This window comes from Cervus elaphus, chromosome 24 (genome assembly GCF_910594005.1).
Source record: "Cervus elaphus chromosome 24, mCerEla1.1, whole genome shotgun sequence".
In the NCBI taxonomy this organism is placed as follows: domain Eukaryota; kingdom Metazoa; phylum Chordata; class Mammalia; order Artiodactyla; family Cervidae; genus Cervus; species Cervus elaphus.
The window spans coordinates 24,216,218-24,241,569 of record NC_057838.1 but is presented as its reverse complement, the minus strand read 5'-3'; the positions used below and the strand labels follow the sequence as shown (position 1 = coordinate 24,241,569).

The 25,352-nt window shown below is 46.0% G+C and overlaps 2 protein-coding genes across 2 annotated transcripts in view; both read right to left on the bottom strand.

The window, feature by feature from the left end:
- SLC22A14 (solute carrier family 22 member 14) overlaps window positions 1-18,631 on the bottom strand; it is a 28,190-nt gene extending 9,559 nt beyond the window's left edge. Inside the window, exons 1-4 of the mRNA XM_043885592.1 lie at window positions 17,487-18,631; window positions 1,763-2,277; window positions 952-1,055; window positions 598-752 (exon numbers count right to left, since the gene is read on the bottom strand). Coding sequence (XP_043741527.1) covers window positions 598-752; window positions 952-1,055; window positions 1,763-2,275 — 772 coding nt within the window. The 5' untranslated portion in view covers window positions 2,276-2,277; window positions 17,487-18,631. The remainder of the gene's footprint in view (window positions 1-597; window positions 753-951; window positions 1,056-1,762; window positions 2,278-17,486) is intronic.
- SLC22A13 (solute carrier family 22 member 13) lies at window positions 15,867-25,352 on the bottom strand. The gene is given in 10 exon segments (XM_043886953.1): window positions 15,867-17,317; window positions 17,544-17,691; window positions 18,277-18,384; window positions 18,562-18,778; window positions 18,986-19,079; window positions 19,158-19,284; window positions 19,439-19,604; window positions 19,834-19,991; window positions 20,236-20,336; window positions 24,975-25,352. Coding segments are annotated over 10 exon segments (1,653 nt in total). The 3' UTR covers window positions 15,867-17,161.

Below are 25,352 nucleotides of genomic sequence, written 5' to 3'. Positions count from 1 at the left end.
TGGCCACTTAAAGCTCAGCCTCTGTGGAGGACCCAGTTCCCTCTGGCTGGGACTCTGGAAATTTCCCAGTGAGAAGTGGGAGCGGAGTTCCCCAGCAGGTTTCATACAAGGCCATGGCAGCAATAAATGTATGGGTGCATGGGAGTTTTGCATCACAGGTTGGGGGGTGGGGCGGGGCAGAAATCCCAGCTCTTTCACGTAACTACCGTGTGACTCTGAGCAAGTTGGCTAACTTCCCAAGGTTCAAATATCTTCCTCAGCTAAAGGAATAACAGAATAGCCCCTGCTGAATAGACAGTTGCCAGGATGAAAGGAGTCAGTACGTGCTTCCTAGCTACCTGGGCTTTCTTAAGAGTTGAATAAGCATAAGCCACGTAGGTGAAGTAAGGAGTGTGAAGGGGGAGATGTGCGGGGTACCAGGGGGATGATGGTACAAGGGCAATGTGGGCACGGACTTCCTGGCATCCCTAAGCCTCCACTGGCTGCCAGGTTGGGCCACAACCCCAACTGTCCGGTGGGTTCCCAGCAGGTGCGCGCCGGCCCCGCCCCGCCCCAGCGCCCCGCCCCCAGCGCCCCGCCCCCAGCGCCCCGCCTCACGTAAAGCTGAGCTGCCGATGGTGTAGCCCATCACGGCCTGGGACACACAAAAGCGGAAGAATATATACTGGTTAAAGCTGCTGACAAAGGCTGTCCCGAAGCCGAAGATGGCCAGCTCCAGCAGCGACAGCAGGATGGTGGGGTAGCGGCCCAACCTGCATAAGTGGAAGGGCGCTTGCGCCGAGACCGTGGATCTCTGCGGGTGGCCCCACTCCGCACTCAGGACCAGATCCTGAGCCGTCCACCCGCCCCTGGAGTGCCCCTACCCTTGTCTCCCTTAATTTGCGACTCATTGGCTCTGAATGGCCACGAAGAAGAAGGAGGGATGTCCCAGGGCCCAAAGGAAGGACTTACTTGTCAGTTATGAACCCGAAGATGACAGCCCCCGTCAAGAGCCCAGCCAAGAACACGGTATACACGATTTCGTTGCTTGTTTCGTTGCCACACACCAAGTCAAACTGGGGGTTATATGCAGGGATTGGCCACAGGCCTCCACCCAGGGCCTTCTAGGTCCAGAGACTGAGCCTCCACCCAGGGTGGGCTTTTAGGCAAAAGGGGCCAGGGACAATGGCAGGTAACTTGTGTGCAGCAGGCATCATCTGTGTTACCTCTGTGTCCCACCTACATCTAGCAGACTCGAGGAATTAGGCCTGGGGAGAGAGACTGGAGACACAGACCAAGGAAGGGGATAGATGGACAGGTAACTGAGCGAAGGCCAGAAACGCCAAAGACTCTTTCCCAAATACAGATGCTAGGCTCCTGGCTAGAGAATCAGATTGGGCAGGCCTATGCTGTGAAAGGGCCAGGTAAGAAATTGTTAGGCTGAGAAATTGTTAAGAGGTACCAGATCAAAGCTGTTCTTTCCCCAATTCTCTAACTTTTGTGATTTCAGAAGGTGGAGCCACAACTCCAGTTTCCTGGACAGATGGCAAACACTGCCACCTGCCCCTACTCCCCAGCCTACTCTAGCTTCCTGGCTAAGGTCGGTAAGCCTAGGACTGGGCAGAAGGAATCCTGTTTCTGCCCTGGCCGTGCTTCTGCGGGGTGACCTCGGGCCGAATGCTTCACCTTCGTGGGTCTCAGCTTTCCCCCCACTGTTCAGTGAGGGTGAAGGCACATCTCTGGGGACCTGGGGTAGCTTCAGGCAACTCAGGACAAGGCATACCTCATTTATCAGTGACCGCCTCTTGCTCTCAGGATAGATCCACCCATTTTGACATGAGTCTGTGTGATTGAGGTCAAATTGGATGACAGAATCCAGATCCCAGTCCACAGGCACATACATGAGGCAAGTCAGGAAACTGCCATTGGGTGCACGGGGCAGGGTCATATTCATCTGCTCAGCCTCTGACAGGTTTCTGTCCACTGCCAGTATCCAGCTGGTGTTGCAATAGGGCTTTTGGGGTGCGAACATGAAGATATCAGCAAACATGAAGAAGGAGGACAATAAGTTGGGAATGAAGCTGAGGGCCACCAGCCTCCGCTGGAATGTGCCAAACTCCCCCACCACATCCATGATGTTGGCTAATTTATCATCCTGGGCATCTATGGCCCTCAATCTCTGTAATAGCATATCCAGAGAACAGCAACGGGGGCTTTCTGCGCCATCCTGTTGGTGGAGGTTCCTGGGATGAGGATGGGATTTGAACTCTATCTTGAGGCTCTTTTTCTTTGCCATCTCTGCAAAGAAAGGATGCAGCTCAGTCTTCACTGCAACCACTTTTCAGAACATCAGAGACCAATGTGGGAGCCACTGGCCAGAAAGTGGCCTCTCTGGCTTGCAAACAGTTTGGATCCCAACCTCAATGGCCTCTGTAGTTCCCTCCTCTGTTTTGGAAATTTCTTAATTTGTCCCCCATTGTCCCACCCGTTGCTGACATGTAGAGCACTTAAGATTTTTTAATGTGTTAGAAAATGCTCTGTTATCATCAATTCTGTTATCATGAATGGCTAAGTCCTGAGGAGCTCCCCTGCAACTTCCCCACAGTAGAAACTTTGTTTACACACACACACACACACACACACACACACACACACACACACACACACACACACACACACAAAGCCGAGGCACCACCAGTCTTGCAAAAGATAGGAGAGGTCTCCGGGGATCATTGCTTTAAAAAAAAAAAAATTGGCTTAGAAGTGGCCATGAACTGAGGCCAAGGTGGGTGGTGAGAAGCCTTGGCTGCAGAAGTGGGGAACCAGGAACGGTGCCATGGGGTGCCAAAATGGTAGGGTATTGGACAGCAGTAGCGTGCCAAGCTGGAAAGGCAGGCAAAGGGGAAGAGTGAGGTAGCAAAACTGACTGTAGGGATATTACCTTGGAACAGCAGCAAGGGAGTGGAGGGACCTAAGCTTAAAGCTCTGTTTTGAGCAGAAACCCTCAGCAGGGCTGAAGAGATCTTGGGTTGGGGGACCACTTGGCTATCAGCAAACGTAGGTGCAAGTCTACTCGGAAGGAAAGTTTCTCCAAGCTAAGCTGGCAAGGCTCTCACAGATTAAGATCAAGTCAAGGACTCGAAACAAATATTATCAAATCCTTGAGACGTTAAGTCACTCTGAGAGTAGGAGATGGAAATTACAATTACGGAGATGGACTTACAGTTAGAGGCAAATAGCAGATACCTTTGGAGTAAAGACACAACTTCTAAAGTTAAAAACTACTGAATAACAAGTTGTTGTTCAAATAAACACCCTAAAGGGAATATTAAATAGATTCAACACAAAGATGAATGAGACAACAGAAGAGGACTTCCCTGGTGGTACAGTGGTTAAGAATCTGCCTGTCAGTGCAGGAGACACAGGTTCAATCCTTGGTCTGCGAAGACTGCACATGCCGTGGAGAAACTAAGCCTGTGTACAATTATTGAGCCTGTGCTCTAGAGCAAGAGAAGCCACAGCAAGGAAAAACCTGTGCACCACAACTAGAGAGTAGTTCTGCTCTCTGTAACTAGAGATGCCTGTGCAGCAACGAAGATCCAGTGCAGCCAAAAAAGTAAATTAAAAAAACAAAAAAGAAGATAGACGATTTAACATGTATCCAGTTGCAGGCTCAGTGGGAGAAAGAGAGAAGTGATATTTAAGGAGATAAAAGCAATCATTTTCTAAAACTTGAAAAACACAAATCCTTAGACTCAGGAAACAGCATATCCCACTCAGGATAAATATAAGAGAAATCCACAGCTGCAGAGCACCAGTGACAAAGAAAAGATCTTCAAAAACATCTAGAGAGAAGATAGCTCAGTTCACTCAGTTGTGTCCGACTCTTTGCGACCCCATGGACTGCAGCATGACAGGCCTCCCTGTCCATCACCAACTCCCGGAGCTTGCTCAAACTCATCTCCATTGAGTCAGTGATGCCATCCAGTCATCTCATCCTCTGTCGTCCCCTTCTCCTCCTGCCTTCAATTTTTCCCAGCATCAGGGTCTTTTCAAATGAGTCAGTTCTTCGCATCAGGTGGCCAAAGTATTGGAGTTTCAGCTTCAGCATCAGTCCTTCCAATGAATATTCAGGACTGATTTCCTTTAGGATGGAGTGGTTTGATCTCCTTGCTGTCCAAGGGACACTCAAGAGTCTTCTCCAACACCACAGTTCAAAAGCATCAATTCTTCAGCACTTAGCTTTCTTTATAGTCCAACTCTCACATCCATACGTGACTATAGGAAAAACCACAGCTTTGACTAGACAGACCTTTTTCGGCAAAGTAATGTCTCTGCTTTTTAATGTGCTTTCTAGGTTGGTCATAGCTTTTCTTCCAAGGAGCAAGTGTCTTAATTTCATGGCTGCAGTCACCATCTGCAGTGATTTTGGAGCCCAAAAAAATAAAGTCTGACACTGTTTCCATTGTTTTGCCATCTATTTGCTATGAAGTGATGGGACCGGATGCCATGATCTTAGTTTTCTGAATGTTGAGTTTTAAGCCAACTTTTTCACTCTCCTCTTTCACTTTCATCAAGAGGCTCTTTAGTTCTTCACTTTCTGCCATAAGCGTGGCCATCTGTGCATGTGAGGTTATTGATATTTCTCCCAGCACTTCAGTATTCTTGCCTTGAGAACCCCATGAACAGTATGAAAAGGAAAAAAGATATGACACTGAAAGATGAACTCTCCAGGTTGGTAGGTGTCCAATATGCTACTGGAGAAGAGTGGAGAAATAACTCCAGAAAGAATGAAAAGATGGAGCCAGAGCAAAAACAATGCCCAGCTGTGGATGTGACTGGTGATGGAAGTAAAGTCCAATGCTGTAAAGAACAATATTGCATGGGAACCTGGAATGTTGGGTCAATGAATCAAGGTAAATTGGAAGTGGTCAAACAAGAGATGTAAAGGGTGAACATTGGCCTTTTAGGAATCAGTGAACTAAAATGGACTGGAATGGGCGAATTTAACTCAGATGACCATTATATCTACTACTGTGGGCAAGAATCCCTTAGAAGAAATGGAGCAGCCCTCATAGCCAACAACAGAAAGACGACACATCATGAACAAACACAGTCTTCTGTTAAGACACAAAAGTTGTGGACAATATATTGGGAGAATTTTTTTTACTTTCTTTTTGGAGGAATTTTATACTAAAACTGACCAAATCCTTTTTGTGTAAGATAAGACATTTGAACCATTGAGATCCAAGTTGTGATTTGAAGCTTGTTATATTTTTCTCCTTTTTTCCCAGCCTACTCTCCCAGCTTCATTTGTAGTTACTCTATTCCATCTACAGAGGGTTGTGGTCACCCTGGGTTACCTAACAAAACACTATGAAGTTTTGTGTTTACATTCCTGCTCTTCTTCTTAGCTGCTGAACTTATGTATATCTGCCTGTTACATTATTTATAAGGGTGAAATGTTACCACTACTTTAATTACTGTTATAAATAGCTTTATAATGTTGAAGAATCACTGTTTAAGATTTTTGACTCTTCTTTTATTTAAAGAAACACAAGTTGTTAAGCAACAAGGAAACCAGGAAGAGTGAAGAGTATCTTCAACACGTTGACAGGAAATAACAGCCAACCTAAAACTGCTTACTCAACAAAATTATCTGTCAAGAAGTAGAGTAAAATACAGTTATAGTCAAATATTGAGGCAGCAATACATCTGATGGCACTTCTAAAGGATAAGGAGGAGGATGTGCTAAATAAAACAAAATGTATATGAAAATGCAAAATCCTTAAATAATACAAAAGTCAAGCAAATGGTTTTGGTGGAAATTGCCAGGCAGCCTAGTGGTTAAGACTCTGAGTGTTCACTGCCAAGAACCTGGGTTCAATCCCTGATCTGGGAACTAACATCCTGAAAGCTGTGTAGCATGGCCAAAAAAAGAGAATAGTTTGGAGCAGGGATATACAGTGTAGTGAAAAAGGAGTCCAGAAACTGTGTAAAAGAGGAACTCATTAATAAATGGGTCTTAAACCATTGGGGGAAAAGAAAACAAAGGATTAGGAGGAAGAAAATTATGTCAGAACAACCTGAGATGCAGTGGTGAGCAATCAGATATTCATTGCATTAAATAGTAAAAGCTCTGTTCAACTGTGGAATTAAAAAAACAAGATAAAATGGTGGGTAGCAAAAATATATGTTAGGATAGGTATGACCAGAACCTAGGTTATCTTAAAATCTTTCTATTGTTCAAGGTACAGGAGAAAGATGCCAACATTTCAAAGTTACTTTTTTTTTTGGCTGTGCTGCCTGGCTTGCAGGATCTTAGTTCCCCAACCAGGAATCAAACACATGTTCCCTGTAGTGGAATTGCAGCATCTTAACCACTGGACTGCCAGGGAAGTGCCTCAAAGTTACATTTGCATTTGATAAAAATTTTAAGGATGACCACTATAATAGTATAGCTAGGAAAGAGTAGTATAAAAAGATAGACTTAAAAAAAAAAGAAAAAAAGAAATAAATAAAAAGATAGACTAAAGGGACAAACAAAACCCAAACCTCAGTCCAGAAAAAGCAAAGCAAAGAAAAAAGAAATGTAGAAAAAGTGGATTTCAATAAATGTGATTGGAAGAATGAATCAAAGTACATTGATTATCACTGGTTAGTAATGCAGAAACATGGGTTCCATGGGTTTGATCGCTGGTTGGGAAACTAGGATCCCACATGCCACAAGAGAAGCCCTCAAGGGCTATAACAAAGACCCCACATGATGGAACTAAGAACTGACACAGCCAAATAAGCAAATAATGAAAACCACAAAGTCCAAAAAGAACGGTCATTAAAAAAACATATATATAGTTGGTTTCATCTTTCTAAAAATCAAATTAATATGCTGTTTTAAACAGGGCAGCCAATATTTCCCCATCTTCCCAGAACATACCCATTTTCTGTCTTTTATGCTTCTGTAATAAATCATAGTGCCCCCTTTCCCTCCCACAGGTGTCTTTATTTTGATGACAAATGGTCACTCTGCAAAAGTGAGAGTCATTCAGTTGTGTCCCCATGGACTGTAGTCCTTCATGAGCCTCTGTCCATGGAATTCTCCAGGCAGGAATACTGGAATGGGTAGCTGTTCCCATCTCCAGGGGATCTTCCCAACCCAGGGATCGAACCTGGGTATCCTGCATTGCAGGTGGATTCTTTGCCAGCTGAGCTACAAGGAAAGCCCACTCTATAAGAAGGTACACTTAAAGCATACAGTCATGAAAGGCTGAGAGTTAAAGGATGTAAAATTATATTAGGCCAACGGTAATCAAAAGAAATATAACTTAGCTATACTATTACAAACAAATCCATAAAGTATCATTTAGAATAGAGAGATTCATTATCTAAAGACAAAAGATTCAGTATACCAAAAAATTAAATATATATGAACCCAATAAATGTCTTCAAATATATAAAACAATAATGAGTATAACTCACAGGAGAAACTGACAGCTCCAATATCATATGGAGAAATTTTAATGTACCTTTTTCAAGGGGTCAAAAACTTGGCAAAAAAAAAGAAACAAAAAAACTTGGCAAAGACATAGATTAATAATATAACAAGCTTAAACTAATGACCATTTATACAATTCTGCATCTAACAACTAGAGAATACATATTTTTCTCAAGCCTACCCAGAGCATTTGCAAAACTTTATCATGCACTAGGCAATAAAGCAAGCCTCGACAGATTTCAAAAAATCACTTCAGTCACTCAGTTGTGTCCGACTCTTTGTGACCCCATGGACTGCAGCATGACAGGCTTCCCTGTCCATCACCAATTCGTGGAGCTTGCCCAAACTCATGTGCATCAAGTCAGTGATGCCATCCAACCATCTCATCGTCTGTCGTCCCCTTCTCTTCCTGCCCTCAATCTTTCGCAGCATCAGGGTCTTTTCAAATGAGTCAGTTCTTCACATCAGGTGGCCGAAGTATTGGAGTTTCAGCTTCAGCATCAGTCCTTCCAATGAATATTCAGGACTGATCTCCTTTAGGATGGACTGGTTTGATCTTGCTGCCCAAGGAACGCTCAAGAGTCTTCTTCAACACCACAGTTCAAAAGCATCAGTTCTTCAGCGCTCAGCTTTCTTTATAGTCCAACTCTCACATTCATACATGACTACTGGAAAAACCATAGCTTTGACTAGACAGACCTTTTTCGGCAAAGTAATGTCTCTGCTTTTTAGTATGCTTTCTAGGTTGGTCATAGCTTTTCTTCCAAGGAGCAAGCGTCTTCTAATTTCATGGCTGCAGTCACCATCTGCAGTGATTTTGGAGCCCAAAAAAATAAAAAAAGTCTGACACTGTTTCCATTGTTTTGCCATCTATTTGCTATGAAGTGATGGGACCAGATGCCATGATCTTAGTTTCCTGAATGTTGAGTTTTAAGCCAACTTTTTCACTCTCCTCTTTCACTTTCATCAAGAGGCTCTTTAGTTCTTCTTCACTTTATGCCATAAGGGTGGTGTCATCTGCATATCTGAGATTATTGATAATTCACCCAGCAATCTTGATTCCAGCTTGTGCTTCGTCCAGTCCAGCATTTCGCATGATGTACTCTGCATATAAGTTAAATAAGCAGGGTGACAATATACAGCTTTGATGTACTCCTTTCCTGATTTGGAACCAGTCTGTTGTTCCATGTCCGGTTCTATCCGTTGCTTCTTGACCTGCATACAGATTTCTCAGGAGGCAGGTCAGCTGGTCTGGGATTCCCATCTCTTTAAGGATTTTCCACAGTTTGTTGTGATCTACACAGTCAGTGGCGTTGCCTTAATCAATAAAGCAGAAGTAGATGTTTTTCTGAAATTCTCTTGCTTTTTCTATGATCCAGCAGACATTGGCAATTTGATCTCTGGTTCCTCTGCCTTTTCTAAATCCAGCTTGAACATCTGTAAGTTCATAGTTCACATACCGTTGAAGCCTGGTTTGGAGAATTCTGAGCATTACTTAGCTAGAGTGTGAGATGAGTGCAATTGTGCAGTCGTTTGAACATTCTTTGGCATTGCCCTTCTTTGGGATTGAAATGAAAACTGACCTTTTCCACTCCTGTGGCCACTGCTGAGTTTTCCAAATTTGCTGGCATATTGAGTGCAGCACTTTAACAGCATCATCTTTTAGGATTTGAAATAGCTCAGCTGGAATTCCATTAACTCCACTAGCTTTGTTCATAGTGATGCTTCCTAAGGCCCACTTGACTTCACATTCCAGGATGTCTCGCTCTAGGTGAGTGATCACACCATCGTGATTATCTGGGTCATGAAGATCTTTTTCATATAGTTCTGTGTATTCTTGCCACCTTTTCTTAATCTCTTCTGCTTCTGTTAGGTCCATACCATTTCTGTCCTTTATTGAGCCCATCTTTGCATAAAATGTTCCTTTGGTATCTCTAATTTTCTTGAAGAGATCTCTAGTCTTTCCCATTCTATTGTTTTCCTCTATTTCTTTGCACTGGTCACTGAGGAAGGCTTTCTTATCTCTCCTTGCTATTCTTTGGAACTCTGCATTCAAATATGCATATCTTTCCTTTTCCCCTTTGCCTTTTGCTTCTCTTCTTTTCTCAGCTATTTGTAAGGCCTCCTCAGACAACCATTTTGCCTTTTTGCATTTCTTTTTCTTGGGGATGGTCTTGATCCCTGTCCCCTGTACAATGTCACAAGCCTGTTCTTCAGGCAGTCTGTCTATCAGATCTAATCCCTTAAGTCTACTTGGCACTTCCACTGTATAATCGTAAGGGATTTGATTTAGGTCATTCCTGAATCATCTAGTGGTTTTCACTACTTTCTTCCATTTAAGTCTGAATTTGGCAAGAAGGAGTTCATGATCTGAGCCACAGTCAGTTCCTGGACTTGTTTTTGCTCACTGTATACAGCTTCTACATCTTTTCAAAGAATGGGCATCATATAGATCTTTTTTTTTTTTTTTTTTCTTTTTGGCTAGCTGTGTAGCATGCGGGATCATCCTGACCAGGATCAGGGATTGAACCCAGGTCCCCTGCAGTGGGAGAGTGGAGTCTTAACCACTGGATCACCAGGGAATTCCTAGACCTATCTTCTGACTGTTGTTGTTTTAGTCACTAAATCGTGTCTGACTCTCTGCGACCCCATGGACTGTAGCCCTCCAGGCTTCTCTGTCCATGGATTTCCCAGGCAAGAATACTCGAATGAGTAGGCATTTCCTTCTCCAGGGTCTCTTCCTGACCCAGGGATCAAACCTACCTCTCCTGCATTGACAAGTAGATTCTTTACTGTTGAACCACCAGGGAAGTCCCATCTTCTGACTATGATGTAATTAAATTAGAAATCACTAACAAACAGTTAATTTAAAATATATATTTCATACAGGTGTAATAAAGTTACACTAATCCATCACAGTCTGCATTCCATCCTGGGATCCCTCCAGCTTTTAAATAATTTTTTTTAAATTTGTATATGGTATAGCTCATTCTTTGGGCTGTAAAGTTCTATGGGTTTTGACAAATGTGTGGGAGTCATATATCCACCGTCAGTATCAGACAGACGTCTCACTGCCCTAAAGGAATCTGTTCTCCACTTATTAAACCCTCCTCTCTCCTCTCAAACCCCTCGCAACCACTGATCTTTTTTACGGTATATCTTGCTTTTTCTGCAGTGTCATAGATGTGGAGTTATAGCATATATAGCCTTTACAGACTGGCTTCTTTCACTCAGCAGTATGCACTGAAGGGTCATTTACATCTTTTCATGGCCTAATAGCTTGTTGTTGTTGTTTTTTTTTTTAATCAGTGGATATTATTTTTCAGTATACACATGTACTACAGTTTGTTTTTTCATTTTTTTCATTCATGTATTATTGAGGGATATCTCAGTTGTTTCCAGTGTTTGGCAGTTGTGAATAAAGCTGCTATAAATATTTGCATGCAGGTTTTTCTGTGAACATAATTTTCAAATAGGTTGTGTAAATACCTAGGAACACAAATGTTGGGTCATATGGTAAAACTATGTTTAGCTTTGTAAGAAATTGGAAACTGTTCCAATGTGGCTGTACTATTTTGCACTCCTACCAGCAATGAATGAAAATTCTTGTTGTACTGCATTCTTGCCTGATAATGGTTTATTGGACTTTAGCCATAATAATAGATGTGTTCTTTTTTTCATTCTTTTAAACTGCAATTCCCTAATGACAAATAGGGCTTGCCTGGTGGCGCTAGTGGTGAAGAACCTACCTGCCAGTGGGTCAGTAAGATCCCCTGGAGGAGGGCATGGCAACACACTCCAGTATTCTTGCCTGGAGAATTCCATGGACAGAGGAGCCTGGCATCACAAGGAATCAGACATGATGGAAACAACTTAGCATGCATGCACAATGTCAAATAATGTTGAGTATCTTTTCATATGCTTATTTGCCACCATGTATCTTCTTTGCCCATTAAAAGAAAACTGGGATGGTTACTTCCTCATTGTTGAGCTTTGGGCTATTTGTATATTTTGGATACAAACCTTTTATTAGATGTGTTTTGCAAATATTTTCTCCAGTCTGTGGCTTGCCTTTTTATTATCTTAACAGCATCTTTTGCAGAGCACAAGTTTGTTTTAATCAAGTCCAACTTATCATTTTTTTTCTTTCATAGATTTTGCTTTTGCTGTTGTATCCAGTAATTCACTGCCAAACCTTTTAGATTTTCTCCTAGCTTGTCTTCTAGAAGTTTTATATAGTTTTGTGTCTATGACCATTTGGAGTTAATTTTTATAAAGAGTACAAGATCTGTGTTTACATTAATATTTTTTACACTGTATTTTTGCATATGGTCATTCAGTTATTCCAATACCATTGTTGAAAAGACCATCCTTTCTCCACTGGATTGCCTTTTTCCCTTAACCAGTTAACTATATTTATGCAGGCCTATTTCTGGACTTGTCTGTTCTCTTCATGTTTCTGTGTATCTATTCTTTTGCTGATACCATGTATTTTAATTATGGAAAACTTTACAGGAAGTTTTAAAATCAGGTCTTAAAAGCCTCCAACTTTGTTCTTTCTTATTATTGTGTTGAATATCTATTAATAGGTCTTTTGTCTTTCCATCTGAACTTTAGAATCAGTTTGCTGATATCTGCAAAACAGCTTGCTGTGCTTTTGATTGAGATTATATTGAATCTATAGATTAGTTTGGGAAGAACTGACATCTTAACAATATCTTCTAATCTAACAGAGTCTTCTAATCCATGAACATGTAATATACATATATTTTCTAAAATTTTATGAATACATATTTTAAGTTAATAAAAACTTTGAATATCTCAGAAGTCAAAGAAGAGATAATGAAAAATTTTACAATATGAAAAAGTTGAGTGATAATAACACAAATGCTTATAAGCGAAAATTATAAAACTTTATACCATTAATAGAAAATCAGAAAGACTGAAAATTAAAGAACTCTCATCATAAGAGAAAATAGAAAAGAGCAAACCCAAATAAAGGAAAAAGATTATAAAGTTAAGACAGAAATGGAAACAGTGAACAAAAACAGCCAGATATGGAAACACTGTGTCCATCAATGGATGAATGGATACAGATAACATGGTGTATTTCATTTCACACAATGAAATACTACTTAGCCACGAGGAAAAAGGGAAATCCTGTCATTTGTGACAACATGGATGGATCTCAGGGGCATTAACACTAGTCAACAGATAGAGAAGGACAAATACCACAGGGTTATCAACTTATATGCAGAATTTTTTTTTAAAAAGAGTCAGACTAGTGAAAACAAAGTGAAAGTGATTTCTGGGAGTGAGAGAAAAGAAAGAGGTTGGTAAAAGAATAATTACTTTCTACTATAAGATGAATAGGTCTGAGGATATAATGTAAAAAATGTGTCTATAGTGGATAACACTAGATTGCATAATTGAAATCTGCTAAGACAGCAGAACATAAATTTCTCACGAAAAATCATAATAAATAAATAGGTAGGTAATGGAGTTATGAACTAGCTAGATAGAGTCCTTTATATACATACACACACACACACACACACACACATATATTTATTTCTGAGTTTTCCATCCTGTTCCATTGATTTATATTTCTATTTTTGTGCCAATATCATACTGTTGTGATGACTGTAGCTTGGTAGTACAGCCTGAAGTCAGGAAGCCTGATTCCTCTAGCTCCATTTTTCATTTTCAAGATTGCTTTGGCTATTTGGTGGGGTCTTTTGTGTCTCCATACAAATTTTGAGATATTTTTGTTCTAGTTCTGTAAAAAATGCCATTGGTAATTTGATAGGGATTATATTGAATCTGTAGCTTGCCTTGGGTAGTATACTCATTTTGACAACACTGATTCTTCCAATCCATGAACATGGTATATCTTTCCACCTGTTTATGTCTTCTTCAATTTTTTTCATCACCATCTTATAGTTTTCAGAGTACAGGTCTTTTGTCTCCTTAGATAGGTTTATTCCTAGATATTTTATTCTCTTTGATGCAATGGTAAATGGAATTGCTTCTTAAATTTCTCACGACTTAGTGACTGAAGGGCAACAACAAGCAAATATACTTGATAGCCCTTGGGCCACAACTAATGAGCCCCTGGGCTGCAACTACTGAAGTCCATGTGCCTAGAGCCTGTGCTCCACAAGAGAGGCCACCACAGTGAGAATCCCACACTGCAATTAGAGAGTAGCCCCCATTCTCCACAACACAGAAAGTCCATACGTAGCAATAACAACCCAGCAGAGCCAAAAATAAATAAATACAATAAATTTTAAAAACTTTTAAATTATAAATTTGACTACTCAAAAATGAAAATCGTGAAGTTAAAAAAAAATCACACAACTGGGAGAATATATAACAAACATGCATCAGTGGGGGGGATAAAAGGATCAAGAATGTGTAAAGAGGCCACAAATCAATAATAAGACAATAGAAAAATGGCCAAAAGACATGAATGGGCTTTTCAATAAGAGAAAATTTAAACAAACATATGAAGATTTAATCTTCATATCTCTTTAATCTCTTCAATCTCTTTAATAATAAGGGAAATGCAAATCAAGACCATAATTTACACTTTGCTTGAGAAAATTTAAGAAGTCTGACAATACCCAATATCCATCTTTCTTATATTTCAGGCAGGAGTATTCATGGTTCCATTTTGGAAAACAATTTGGCATTGTCTCGTAGAGCTGAATATCCTCACACCTTGAGTGTGTGTGTGTTGTGTCCAACTCTTTACGACCTCATGGACTGTAGCCCTTCAGGTTCCCCTGTCCATGGGATTTCCCAGCAAGAATACTGGAATGGGTTGCTATTTCCTCCTCCAGCGGATCTTTCCCACCCAGGGATCAAACCCGTGTCTCCTGCGTCTCCGATATTGGCAGGCGGATTCTTTACTGCAGAGCCACCAGGGAAGCCCCAACCTCACACCTTATGACCCAGTTATTCTATTCCCACTTGTATACTCTGGGTAAACATTTGTACACATGATCCAAGAAGAGTATCAAAACATTCTTGACAATACATTCCAAATATAAGGGGGGGGGGGGAAGAGCCCAAAAGCCCCATCAAGAGAGGAATGGATAAACTGTCATATATTTCTCTAATGGCATGCAATACGGCAGTGAAAATGAGTAAACTTCAGTTATATCTCTCAAGATTTGACCAGCCATTGCTGGATTTGTAGATACAAGGGACCATTAGCCAAGGAATTGTGGGCAGTCTCAAGAGGCTGGAAGAGGCAAGGAACTACATTCCCTACTAGAGTCTCCAGAAAGGAATACAGCCCTGTGACACCTAATTTTAGCCAAGTAAGGCCTATTTTGGCCTTCTGACCTGCAAAACTATAATACATCTGTGTTGTTGAAAGCCAGTAAGTTTGTGGTAATCTGTCACAACAGCAACAGAAAACTAGCAGAGTGTGTACGTGTGTAAGGCTGGAGAGGGTGTCACGCAATAGAGGAGACTTCCTAGGGAGAGAGGGAAAGAGGGGAGTGAAGGAGGGAGGGACGGAGAGAACCTTTGTTTTGCTCACAAAGATTTGGTTTGGGGCCTGGAGCCAGCTTCTCTGGTAGAGTGCCCTTCGGTGTCCCCCAAGCATCACCTGAATGCCCAAGAGGGGCCTGACAGTCTGCAAGAACCTGAAGCACTTGTTCCCAAAGGTCTCCCACCAGGTGGACAGGCCCCAGCAACTGGTTCCCAATATAAAAATAGGAAACTGAGGCCTGGGATAGGGAGGTACAGCCAGGAGCAGCCCCCTTTCTGAGGGCAAGAAATGGCCAGATGACACATCTTAGAACTCACGTTTCCTGGGAGGGCAGCCTGCTCCTTCCACAGACTTCCCACAGTCGAACAGGGTCCAGGCTCCTATCAACATCTATACTGAGAATGCAGCCCCACAATTGCTGGATGCCATCATAATCGAAACCCTCCACACCCTCCCGGCCCTTCCTCCCTAGAGACAGGACCACAAGCCAAAGCCAGGGCCCACTTGACCACAGTCCAGGCCCAGTCAGACCCTCGGAAGCAGAACCCTTGGGTTCCACGGTGTCCAGGGAGCAGTGTCACAATGGGGTGGGGAGGTCCCAGGGTTGGGTAGGATGAGGGGGAGCAGCATTCTACCACTGGTACACACCTGGCCATAGGCTCTAGGGGCAGAAGGCGCAAGGCAGACTGGGAAAATCGCCACACGAGCCAGCCCCATGCCTTCATGCAGACTGTGCCCAACACCCAGAGCACCGGCCTCCCCCATGATGGCTCCACCCTCATTGTGAGAAATCCTCCTATCCTTCCAGGCACCACTTGCTCACCCCCAATCCCCAGGCCTAAGGAGAAAGAATGGAGAGGAAAGGCAGGGGAGGAACAGACCCTCCCCTCAGCTGCTCCCAGATCCCCACCCAGGGGAGGAGGGAGTGTAGGTTAGTTTTCTTGGTGGCAAATTTGAGGAGTGGTCATAGGATGGCTTTTTCTTTCTTTGAGAGGAGGTTGAGAAGCTATCTGGTAGCGGGTAAGAGGAAGGGGGACAAGCAGAGTAGACCTGAGAAATAGCCACCAGTGAGAACTGGAAAACAAGCTGACTTGAAAAGCTGGTAGGAATACAAGGTGCTGCTAAAGACTCAGGAGGTGCTGGTGACTGGATTCAGAGAAGAGATTGTCACAAGTATGATGCTCTGTAGCCGTGACCAGCTCTTGGGGTGTAAGCAGAAAGAAGGCGGACAGTTGGGCTAATGTGCTGCTATGTTGTGCTAGTTGGACTGTCTTGTAAGGGAGGCCAGCCTAAGAGATACTATGTGGGGATCCACAGGGAGGGGGCAGGAGATGAAGTAGGGTTCCAAGGAGTCATTTGCCAGCATGCTGTTCATTCTAAGGAGTATCACAGAGGTCCTGGGGTGATCACTGAGAACCCCTGAATATTCTTGAAGAAAGCCTAATTTTAGGAGCCTCCCAGGGCCACTGACTGAAGATTAATCACTGCAAGTCCCAAAAGAACCAACACTAGTGGCGACCAAGTAAGAAGACTTCTGCCCCCTTCCCTTAACCTGCCTGGGCTCTGCAAGAGCCAGAGCTGCAGAGAATGAAAGGAAAGAGGGGCCTAGAGAGGGACAGAACCATGTCCTGCCTCTCCTCACCACTGGTCCTGAGTGAAGGGCAGGTGAAGGAGAAGCTCTGAAGAGAAGGCAACCCTGAAGCTTTGATTCTGACGCAATCATTCTCCTCTCAGCTAGATCAAATGTCCTGTGGGTCCCACCTTATCCATTCAGGCCTGGTCCAGCCACTGGAGGAACTGCAAACTTCCCTTTGTCCACCTGCCTGGATGGGTCCATGACTTCAAGGCCTGGGAGAGGCCCTACTCGGCTGTCCTGTTCTGGGCTTGGCTATGTTTTCAGGACAGGGGGAATCCCAGATGGAGGGGATCTGAGGAGCCATATCCCCAAAGAGTGTCAGAGGACAAGTTAAACCCAAGACAAACCCAAGACTCTAATTCAGAGCAGGGTACTGGGGGTGGGGCTTTGGGGATGAGCATGGTTTTGAAAGGAGGGAGGCCCATCTCTGATGCTTCTGAGATTGGGCCAGGCAGTGGGTGGCTGGCTCTGGGGCCAGCTCATGGGAGACTGCCTCCATTAGCAAGGCTGGTGGTGCTCACAGGTCCAGCCATTTACAGGGAAGTGTTTAGGCAACTCTCTGATGCTGCCAGTCTAGCTTTGGAGACACAGTCACAGAGCTAAGTGCTGCTCTAAAGGCTACCCCTGGGCTGGAGATACTTCCCGAGGCCTCCAAATCCTTTTCTGAGAGCACTGCCTTCAGAGAGCTGGAGGAAGCAGAAGGTCATCATTGGCTATCTAGAAACTGATTCCATGCCTCGCCACCTCCTCCCCAAAGTATGGGAATCGTGAGGGCTCCCTCTGCAACAATGGACAAGTGGTAAAGTAGAGACCTGGCCTTCTAGGACAGGGGCCACTGATATGAGGTCCTGGGCTTCAGAGAGAGCAAGCACCTTATTGTGATCAGGATTCTTGCTCCAGGTGGTCGACGGTGTCCTTCAGGGTCTGGCAGCAGGGCAGAGTAAGCTGGCCCCAATGGGGAGGCTGCCGTAGATGAGCACGAACAGGGACACATGATACTTGCCCAGCAGGATCATGAGTGGCATGAGGATGCCCCTGATCCTTGAGAAGATGCTCACCAGCCCCACGCCCGTCTGCCTGTGGGAAGGGCAGCAGAAGCTGAGTGGACCCGGCCTCCCCTGGGTCCACCCCAGCTCCTCCCACAGTTCCACCCCAGCTCACGTCCTTGGAAAGCCCCGATGTCTCGTCTGGTCTCCCCAGATGTGCAGGGTCTCCAGGCTTCCTCAAGTCCACGCAGCCTTCCTGCCCCATCAACCTGCACTTCTCCTAGTCCTACTATGTGGCCTGCTTCTCCCACCTCCAGGCCTTTCTGTTTGCCGGCTGCACTCCTGCCCACCTATCCAGTCTCCGATCAAAGGCGGCACCTCCTGACCACCCCCGATTCCCACTGGAGACTTCCTTCTGAGCCATTCATCAAACCTGGACTCACACTGTATTTAGTCCTGACAAGGCCAGGCTATGGCCCCTGGTGTATCTGCCCTCCACTGCCCTCTGTACTCCCCTGACCTCAGCCAGCTCTGGACCCCATCCAGCCCTGCTGCCCCAGAGCCAGTCCTGTAAGTTCTATAAGTTCTGTGGGAAACAGCAGGGAGGGTGGGGGAGGGATGGTCAAAATGAGGGTCTCAGGAACAGAGGAGCCAGGGTTGCACCCGCCGCCCTTACCTGATGACAGTGGGGAAGAGCTCAGCAGAGTTCACGTAGAAGATGGTAAATCCAGCCGCCAAGGCAAACTTCCCCACCAGAGCCAGCACAACGAGCACCACAGGCAGACATGGTGGAGGCTGCCCGTCAGCCACATGGAGAGTGGCCAGACCCGCCCCCTGGGCCCTGTCCCTGCCCTCCCAAACTCCTCACCCCGTGTGCACCCAAGCCCCAGAGAAGCCCTTACTCCTGAAAAGGAAACAAGGGGTCTCGGTAGCACGAGGGGTGTGGGCAGAGGCCCTGGTATCTGCTGGGACGAAGATGACGGTGATACACACGAGGCCACCCAGAACCAGAATCCCCGACTGACTCTACCTGCGGCCCATCCATTCCATTATAAAGATGCTGCAGTAACAGGCAGGCACCTCGACTGCTCCAAAGATCAACTGTGTCAGGTAGATATTCAGGCCAAAGTCCCCCACCTTGAGGCCCAGGCCATAGAATACCAGGCTGTCCACAAACCTGAAGAGTTCCAGAGTCCTCTCAGTGCCAGGTGATGAGACCCCAGCACACTCAGAAAGAGAGACTGCCTTGGCCAGGAGTCACAACAGGAGACAGAAGCACAGCCAGCAAAAGACCCAGTGGTACCCAGCCAGCCACCACCCACAGAGACCTGGCAGCCTTTTAGTTTAGGCCTCAGGGAGGGCTGTGGGCCCTGAGTCCACTCATCAGATATAGAAGAGAATCAGGGTCTCCTTCCAGAGCTGGGGGTGTTGGAACAGATCTAGGGCATTCCCTGTGGGGCTGGTCTTCTCTGGGGCCAGCTGGGAGGGATGTGCAGAATGAGGGGCCAGGCAGGCTGGTCTGTGTGGTCCCATCAGGCAGGGCTGGCCCAGTGCTGCAAGTATCTGGCTCAGGAGCTTGGAAGAGAGTTTGCGCCTGTTGACCAAGGCTACTTTCTGGATCAGTTGTTTGGCCTCCTCTCCCCTCCCCCAGGTAAGGAGCCACCGTGCAGATCCTGGCAGGGCCCTGTGGGTCAGGAATGGCTGTGACCTTGGGGCCTGAACTTCCCTGATGTTCTAGCATACACACACCCTACAGACCTCATAGGCTCCTTCTCCCAGACACCTCTCTGCATGCACCACCAGCCAAGAGGTAGTTTGCCTGGGAAATATCTCCTTACCAGAAGTAGAAGAGCAGAAAGACAGGTGCAGTACCAGCAATCTGGAAGAGTCTTCAGTTCCGGATGCTGTAGGCAAGTCCTGCAAGAGTCATCTGCCCCAGGGAGAAGACGCACTGTGCCAGGACCACAGCCTGGATCCTCCACGAGGGCCCCACCCACTATGTAACTGGAAGCAGGCAGAGGCTGAGGCTGGGCCGGACCCCACCCTATCACTCCCTGCCATTGTGAGATGCCACCAGGTCAGGGGCTGTGGTCCTGGTCCAGTTCAGGGCGTGTCAGCGCCATCACATTAGGTGCACGGAGCTGACTGGGCCCCCCAGGCACTGTGGGAGTGTGGCCACGCAGGCCCCATGGCCTTGCTCTGCAGCTGATGGCTTCAGGGCCCAGATACTCATGTAGGGTGACGTTGCTGAAGGTATATCCAGCGACGGCTGCGGCCACAGAAAAGCACAGGACCACGTAGAGCTCAAAGCTGGGCACAAAGGCTGTGCTCACGCCGAGGATGGCGAAGAGGAGCAGCTGCACCAGGAGAGTGGCCGTGTGGCCAATCCTGGGGTTGCAAAGGGGCAGGCCGAGGAGTGAATCTATCTGAGGGGAAAGAGGAAGGGAGACCCAGCCTCAAGCCCTTTGCTGGGTGCTCTGTCTGTGGGAGGGTGCATGGCCCCAGCTGGGAGTCCCATTGCAGGCGGACAGGGCCTTACCTGGAGACTGGTGAGCGGGGCCCTGGGGAGAATTAGACCCTGGGCCAGGATCCAAGAGCATGCTGGGTCGGGGGAGCTGGTCAAGGTTCTTAGCAGTTGCAGAGGGGCCCGAAGATGGGCACCCCAATGAGAAGCCCAGCCACATACACCAACTGGGAGGTTTCCTTCAGATGGTTCCAACCACAGACCATGTTAAAATGAGGTAGACACAGGCAGATGTGAGTTCAGGGGTAGCTGAGGTAAGTCCTTTTATCAGCTAGCCCACGCATGACAAACCTCTCAGGACAGAAGTGGGGCAGGGTCCCAAACTGTATATCAAGGTACCCCAGGGCAGCAGCTTTGTGAACTGTGAGTGCACGACATGATACTTGGAAGTGTAAGAGGAAATAGTGACAGTCAACATCTGTTTCATATCAGACTACCAGCTCCAGATGGTTCACGCAATTCTTCTCAGTGATCTGTGTGAGGTTGTGTTTTTGGCAAGTGCTGTGGAAAAAGCAAGAACCATGTGAAACTCACAGGGTTCAAGGACTGAGATGTGTGGTTCCCAATATATCCTAATTAGGAAGTAACTGCACTTACTTGAGGATGAAATTTAAATGTTTTCTTTTGATTTGTATATATATATATGTGTGTGTATATATATATATACTTAAAAAAAAAAAACAGCTACTGAGTTGTTAGTACATAAACTCTTAAGTTGTTTTGTTTCTGTTTTATTTTTGCTGTTGGTGGTCTTTTTTTTTTTTTTACCCCACTGCATGGCATGAGGCATCTTGACCCCAAGGATCAAACTGGAAGTACAGAGTCTTAACCACTGGACCGCCAGGGAAGTTCCTCTTCTTAAGTTGTTTGGATAAAATTATTTATTATATGAAACTTCTGGGTATTGTTTTTGGCCTGGAGATACCATATAAAATTACCAACCCACTATGGATGCATGGTTTATGAACCCCTGACAGTCACTAACTGCTTCTTCCTGACAAATGGGGCCTCTTCCCTATAACCACGGCACCCCTGTGACCTGCTTGGGCCTTTCAGACTTTTCCAAACTGACTGCAAAATCCCCCTGAAACTCCCATCATTCTCAGGAAATCAGAATCCTAGGGAGCCCTCACACATCCCTTGAGGAAAGAGATTAGGATGTAGGAACATGAAACCTGTACACACACACACGGCGATGGGAGGGCAGACAGCCCACCTGGAGACTCTCAGAACCTGACAGACAGACTGGAAATCCAAGTGAAGAACGTATGGGTGTCCATACAAACCAAGTACACATGTCCACAGCAACGTGCACATACAACAATGGCATGTGACTGACCCCCGTCTGTGGGCCCCTCAAGGAAGTTCTGTGCCCCCTGCACACCTCTCAGCTCCACACACGAGTGTGTGCAGGGGGATGATGGAAGGTGAGCTCTCCTTCAAAGCTCACGGAGACAGCTTCACAATATTAATGCTTGCTGAGTGCTTACTCTGGATTGGGTATTATGCCAAACATTTCACATCTCACGTAATTCTAGCAACAATCCTTGACTTACTATATATAGGTTCAGCAGCTAGTCCTAGGTCCTAGAGTTGGACAGCTGGATGACAGTGAGTTCAGACATCTTTGCTGCCCTGGACAGGGAGTGAAACTAAGGGAAAGCTAAGGTAATGTTTCCTGAGTGAAAGGATGAGTGACTGAATGAAAAGAAGGAACCAATCAATACCTTCAGTTACCTGAGAAACCAATCTCCATGAGTTACCTAATCTTTAGCCAAAAATTAACCAATTCAGGAGATAATATTTTGCTCCTACATCTGTCTTGAAGGACGACTGTTAATTTTGTAAGTTTTAAGTGATCATCAAATGATGAATGGATTGCTTCTGAGAATGACGTGTGGTAGGACCGGGTGCTTGGAACTTGTGGTTCCACCCAGTTCTATCCAGCTTGCTTTTTCTCTAGCCATCACAGATTGCCTCTGTAGTTAGATATTGTATAAAATAAAAAATTATGAATAAAGGTCTGCTGAGTCATTCATTCTGTGTGACTTTGTTAGCTGATCCTCTGGTGTCTTGGATTTCCCATGTACAAATGAAGATGAAACAGATTCCTTAGTACCACCTGGTAGGATAAAAGCAATTAACACGTACAACATAGGTAGGAAAGTGGCTGTGCTAAGTCAGTTCAGCTGAGGCTGTACCAACACAGCTTCGTGAGGCCCATGAAGCACACAGCTGGTGACATAGGCATCTCAGATACAAGGGGCCTTCATGCTCTGAAGACGCGAGTGCCAAGCCATGGGGCTCCACCAAGGCTGCCTTCTCTGCTCAGTGGACACCATTCATTAATCCTATCTTATCAAATTCTCTAACTCCCATGTAGGCTTATTTTTCCCTCTGTTTCGCAGAAGAGAGAGGCTTGGAGAGGTGCCAAGACCAACTCCACGTGCTGGTGTCACGTTGCAGATAGAACAGAGACGAAGAGGGCTCCAACTTGGGACACCAGGTGTCAACCTCCCCAGCCCTAATGCCGACGGTGGACAGTTCTGTCTGGGGCCTGCCACGGTGGACTGCAGAATCCCACCCCATTTCTTGGAGCACAACCCATCAAGTCTCACTTCCACTATTCCAAACCATCAGTGGCTCCCACTGGTCTCTGGAAGAAAGTCCCAACTCCTTGGCACTGGTATCTGAGACTCTAAGAGTTGGCTCTTGTCTTTTCCCAGTCCTCCTTGTATGTCAGCACTGCTAACACAGGCCGGGCGCATTCATGCTCCAGACCCTAGAAACGGCTATTCTCTCTGCTTCGTGCGCCTTCCTTCTGTGGCTCCAGGACAGACCACACTGTTTTTGCTATTCATTGACGGTCCAGTGACCTCCGTGTTCAGAGGTTTGTGTGGACAGGGCTGGGAGTCATTTTTTTTTACCAAGGATGGGCACCCAGGAAACGTTGGACAGGTAGGCTGAGAAGGAGAAATGTACTCTGTCATTCATGAGCACACAATTCATAAGGAAATGTATTTTTTTTTTCCTTCTCAAATCTGGATTATCTGTATTTCACTTTGCGTGTGAAGCTGCCGGTTATAAATGAAACTTGGGATATCAGCTCAGAGAAGTCCCCAGATTCAGCGTAGCTTGTAGTGTAGCTTCTAGCCCTGCTTGTAGACTGGAAGCCAAGATGGACACCTCACACAAGGTAGCTCCACTCTGGAACCGAGTTTGGGGTTGTCATGTAGTTCGGGCCACAAAGTACCAAAAGCGTACATTCACTTGGGAGCTGCAATCCTTGGGAGGGTGGGTCCGTGGAAGCATGTCAGGGAAGGGCCAGAGGGCCAAGGTCCAACACCAGGGGTAGCAAAGACTAACTAAGTTGGTGACTGAGGAGAGAGAGGCCCTTAGTCCTTGAGAACATCCCTTTCCCCATAAAACCTGCCCACCCGTAGCCCAGGCAAACCCAAGTTCCTGACACATCACCATCTTCCTGTTACCAGGCCTTTCTTCTTCTATTCTCTGTCTACGAAGGCTTTCTCCTTTTCCCTGTTAACCTTCTTCTGGTCCCTGGGCACCCAGCTCACACACCAACTCCTTCAGGGAGCTGCCTGCCCATTCTCTCCCCAGGAAGAAGCAAATTCTAGCCTCAGAGTTCATTGAGGCTTTGTCCCTCTACTAGGAGTCCAAGTCTTCTCAGAGGTGAACAGGGTGCCTCTGTTCTGACTGTGCCTCACATACTGAGAACTCAGGAGCTGTTGGTTGGATAATAATTCCATGAACAGTCCAGCAAAGGCTGTGAACAAGAGCTAGGGTTGGCTCTGAGCACTCTGGAAGTCTGCCTGGGTTATAAGGATGGTGACACTTGGCTAGATGGGCACAGAGTTTATGAGCACCTGTAGAGGTAGACACAGCGTCTAAGGATGAAGAAGATCAGATCTACCATCGGTGAGACACTGGGGAGATGAAGGAAGGGCACTGAGGATCAGACAAGCCCAGGCTGGGCTAGATCCAGGGGCTAGCAAAGTCAAGGTGACCTACTCCCACTGTGGGGTGGACTGAGCGGGAAGATCAGGAAGAAGGCAGGACGACATACCCTCAGGCTGCTGGGTACTCTGAATGAGAGTCCCAGGTTCACTGTGAAGTATGTGTGTTGCCCTTGCCAAGTCATCTCCCTATTCTGTGCTCCGCCCTATTGTCTGTGAAGCAAGCCTTCTTGCTCTGAGATGGCTGGAGTGGAAAAGTCTTTCTACTGATCTGCTGGGGCCCCTCCTAAGAGAACAGTGTTAGCACAAGCAATTGCTCAGATATGTGCAGGACAAGTCCTAGAGTTCTGCATGGCCTCCAACATCTCAGAGGCAGGCAGGAAGAGATTTAGAAAGAAAGGCTGAAGGCAGGGAGTCTAAAGCAAGCAAGCAGGAAGGTAGACGAGTGGGCAGGGAAGGGGTAGGACTGCAAGATTAGTTAAACAAGGAAGACGGGTAAATGGCAGACACACAGGGAATGGGCTGAAAGACAAAGGCAAATGGGAAGGCAGATGCAAACCTAGGAAAGAGGCATGAGAACAGTTGGACAGGAGAGACAGGAAAGAAGGCCATGGGGCAGACAGGCAAAGGGACAGATAAAAAAAGAGAGATGAATGGACAGATGGACAAATACCCCAGACAAAGGGAATGGATGGAGAGGTAGATGGGCCGACAGGCAGAGGACAGAAAGCAAAACAGGCGTGACAATGGTCATTCAGGCCTGGGGCGAAGGGGCAGCTTCTGAGGCAGTCACACCAGAGCCGGAGGGCAGGCTGGCGGGCAGAGCAGCTGACTGACTCAAAACACTTAGAAAGTCAGACTGATGTGCGGCCTTACCTCATTCTCTACGGACAAGGGCCTGCCTTCGGGATAGACCCAGCCCACCTCGCAAAGCTGTGTCTCACTGAAGCTGTGGCTGAGGATGTCCTCCAGGCTGGCACCATCAGGGGGCAACTGGAACATGAGGCAGGGCTCGGGACTGCCTGCAGCATCCAGGGGCAAGCTCAGGGGCAGCTGCTCAGCCGCGCTCAGATTCAGAGTCTGATTCCTGACCCAGGTCACTGAACAATAGTGGGCCTTGTCCAGGACCATGAAGACCTGGGTGAACATTTAGAAGGCAGTCAGGAAGCTGGGCACACTCAGCAGTATCAGCAGCTGTACCTGGAAGTGACCAAAGCTGCCCAGTTCAGCCAAGACCTGGGCAAAGGGTGCCAT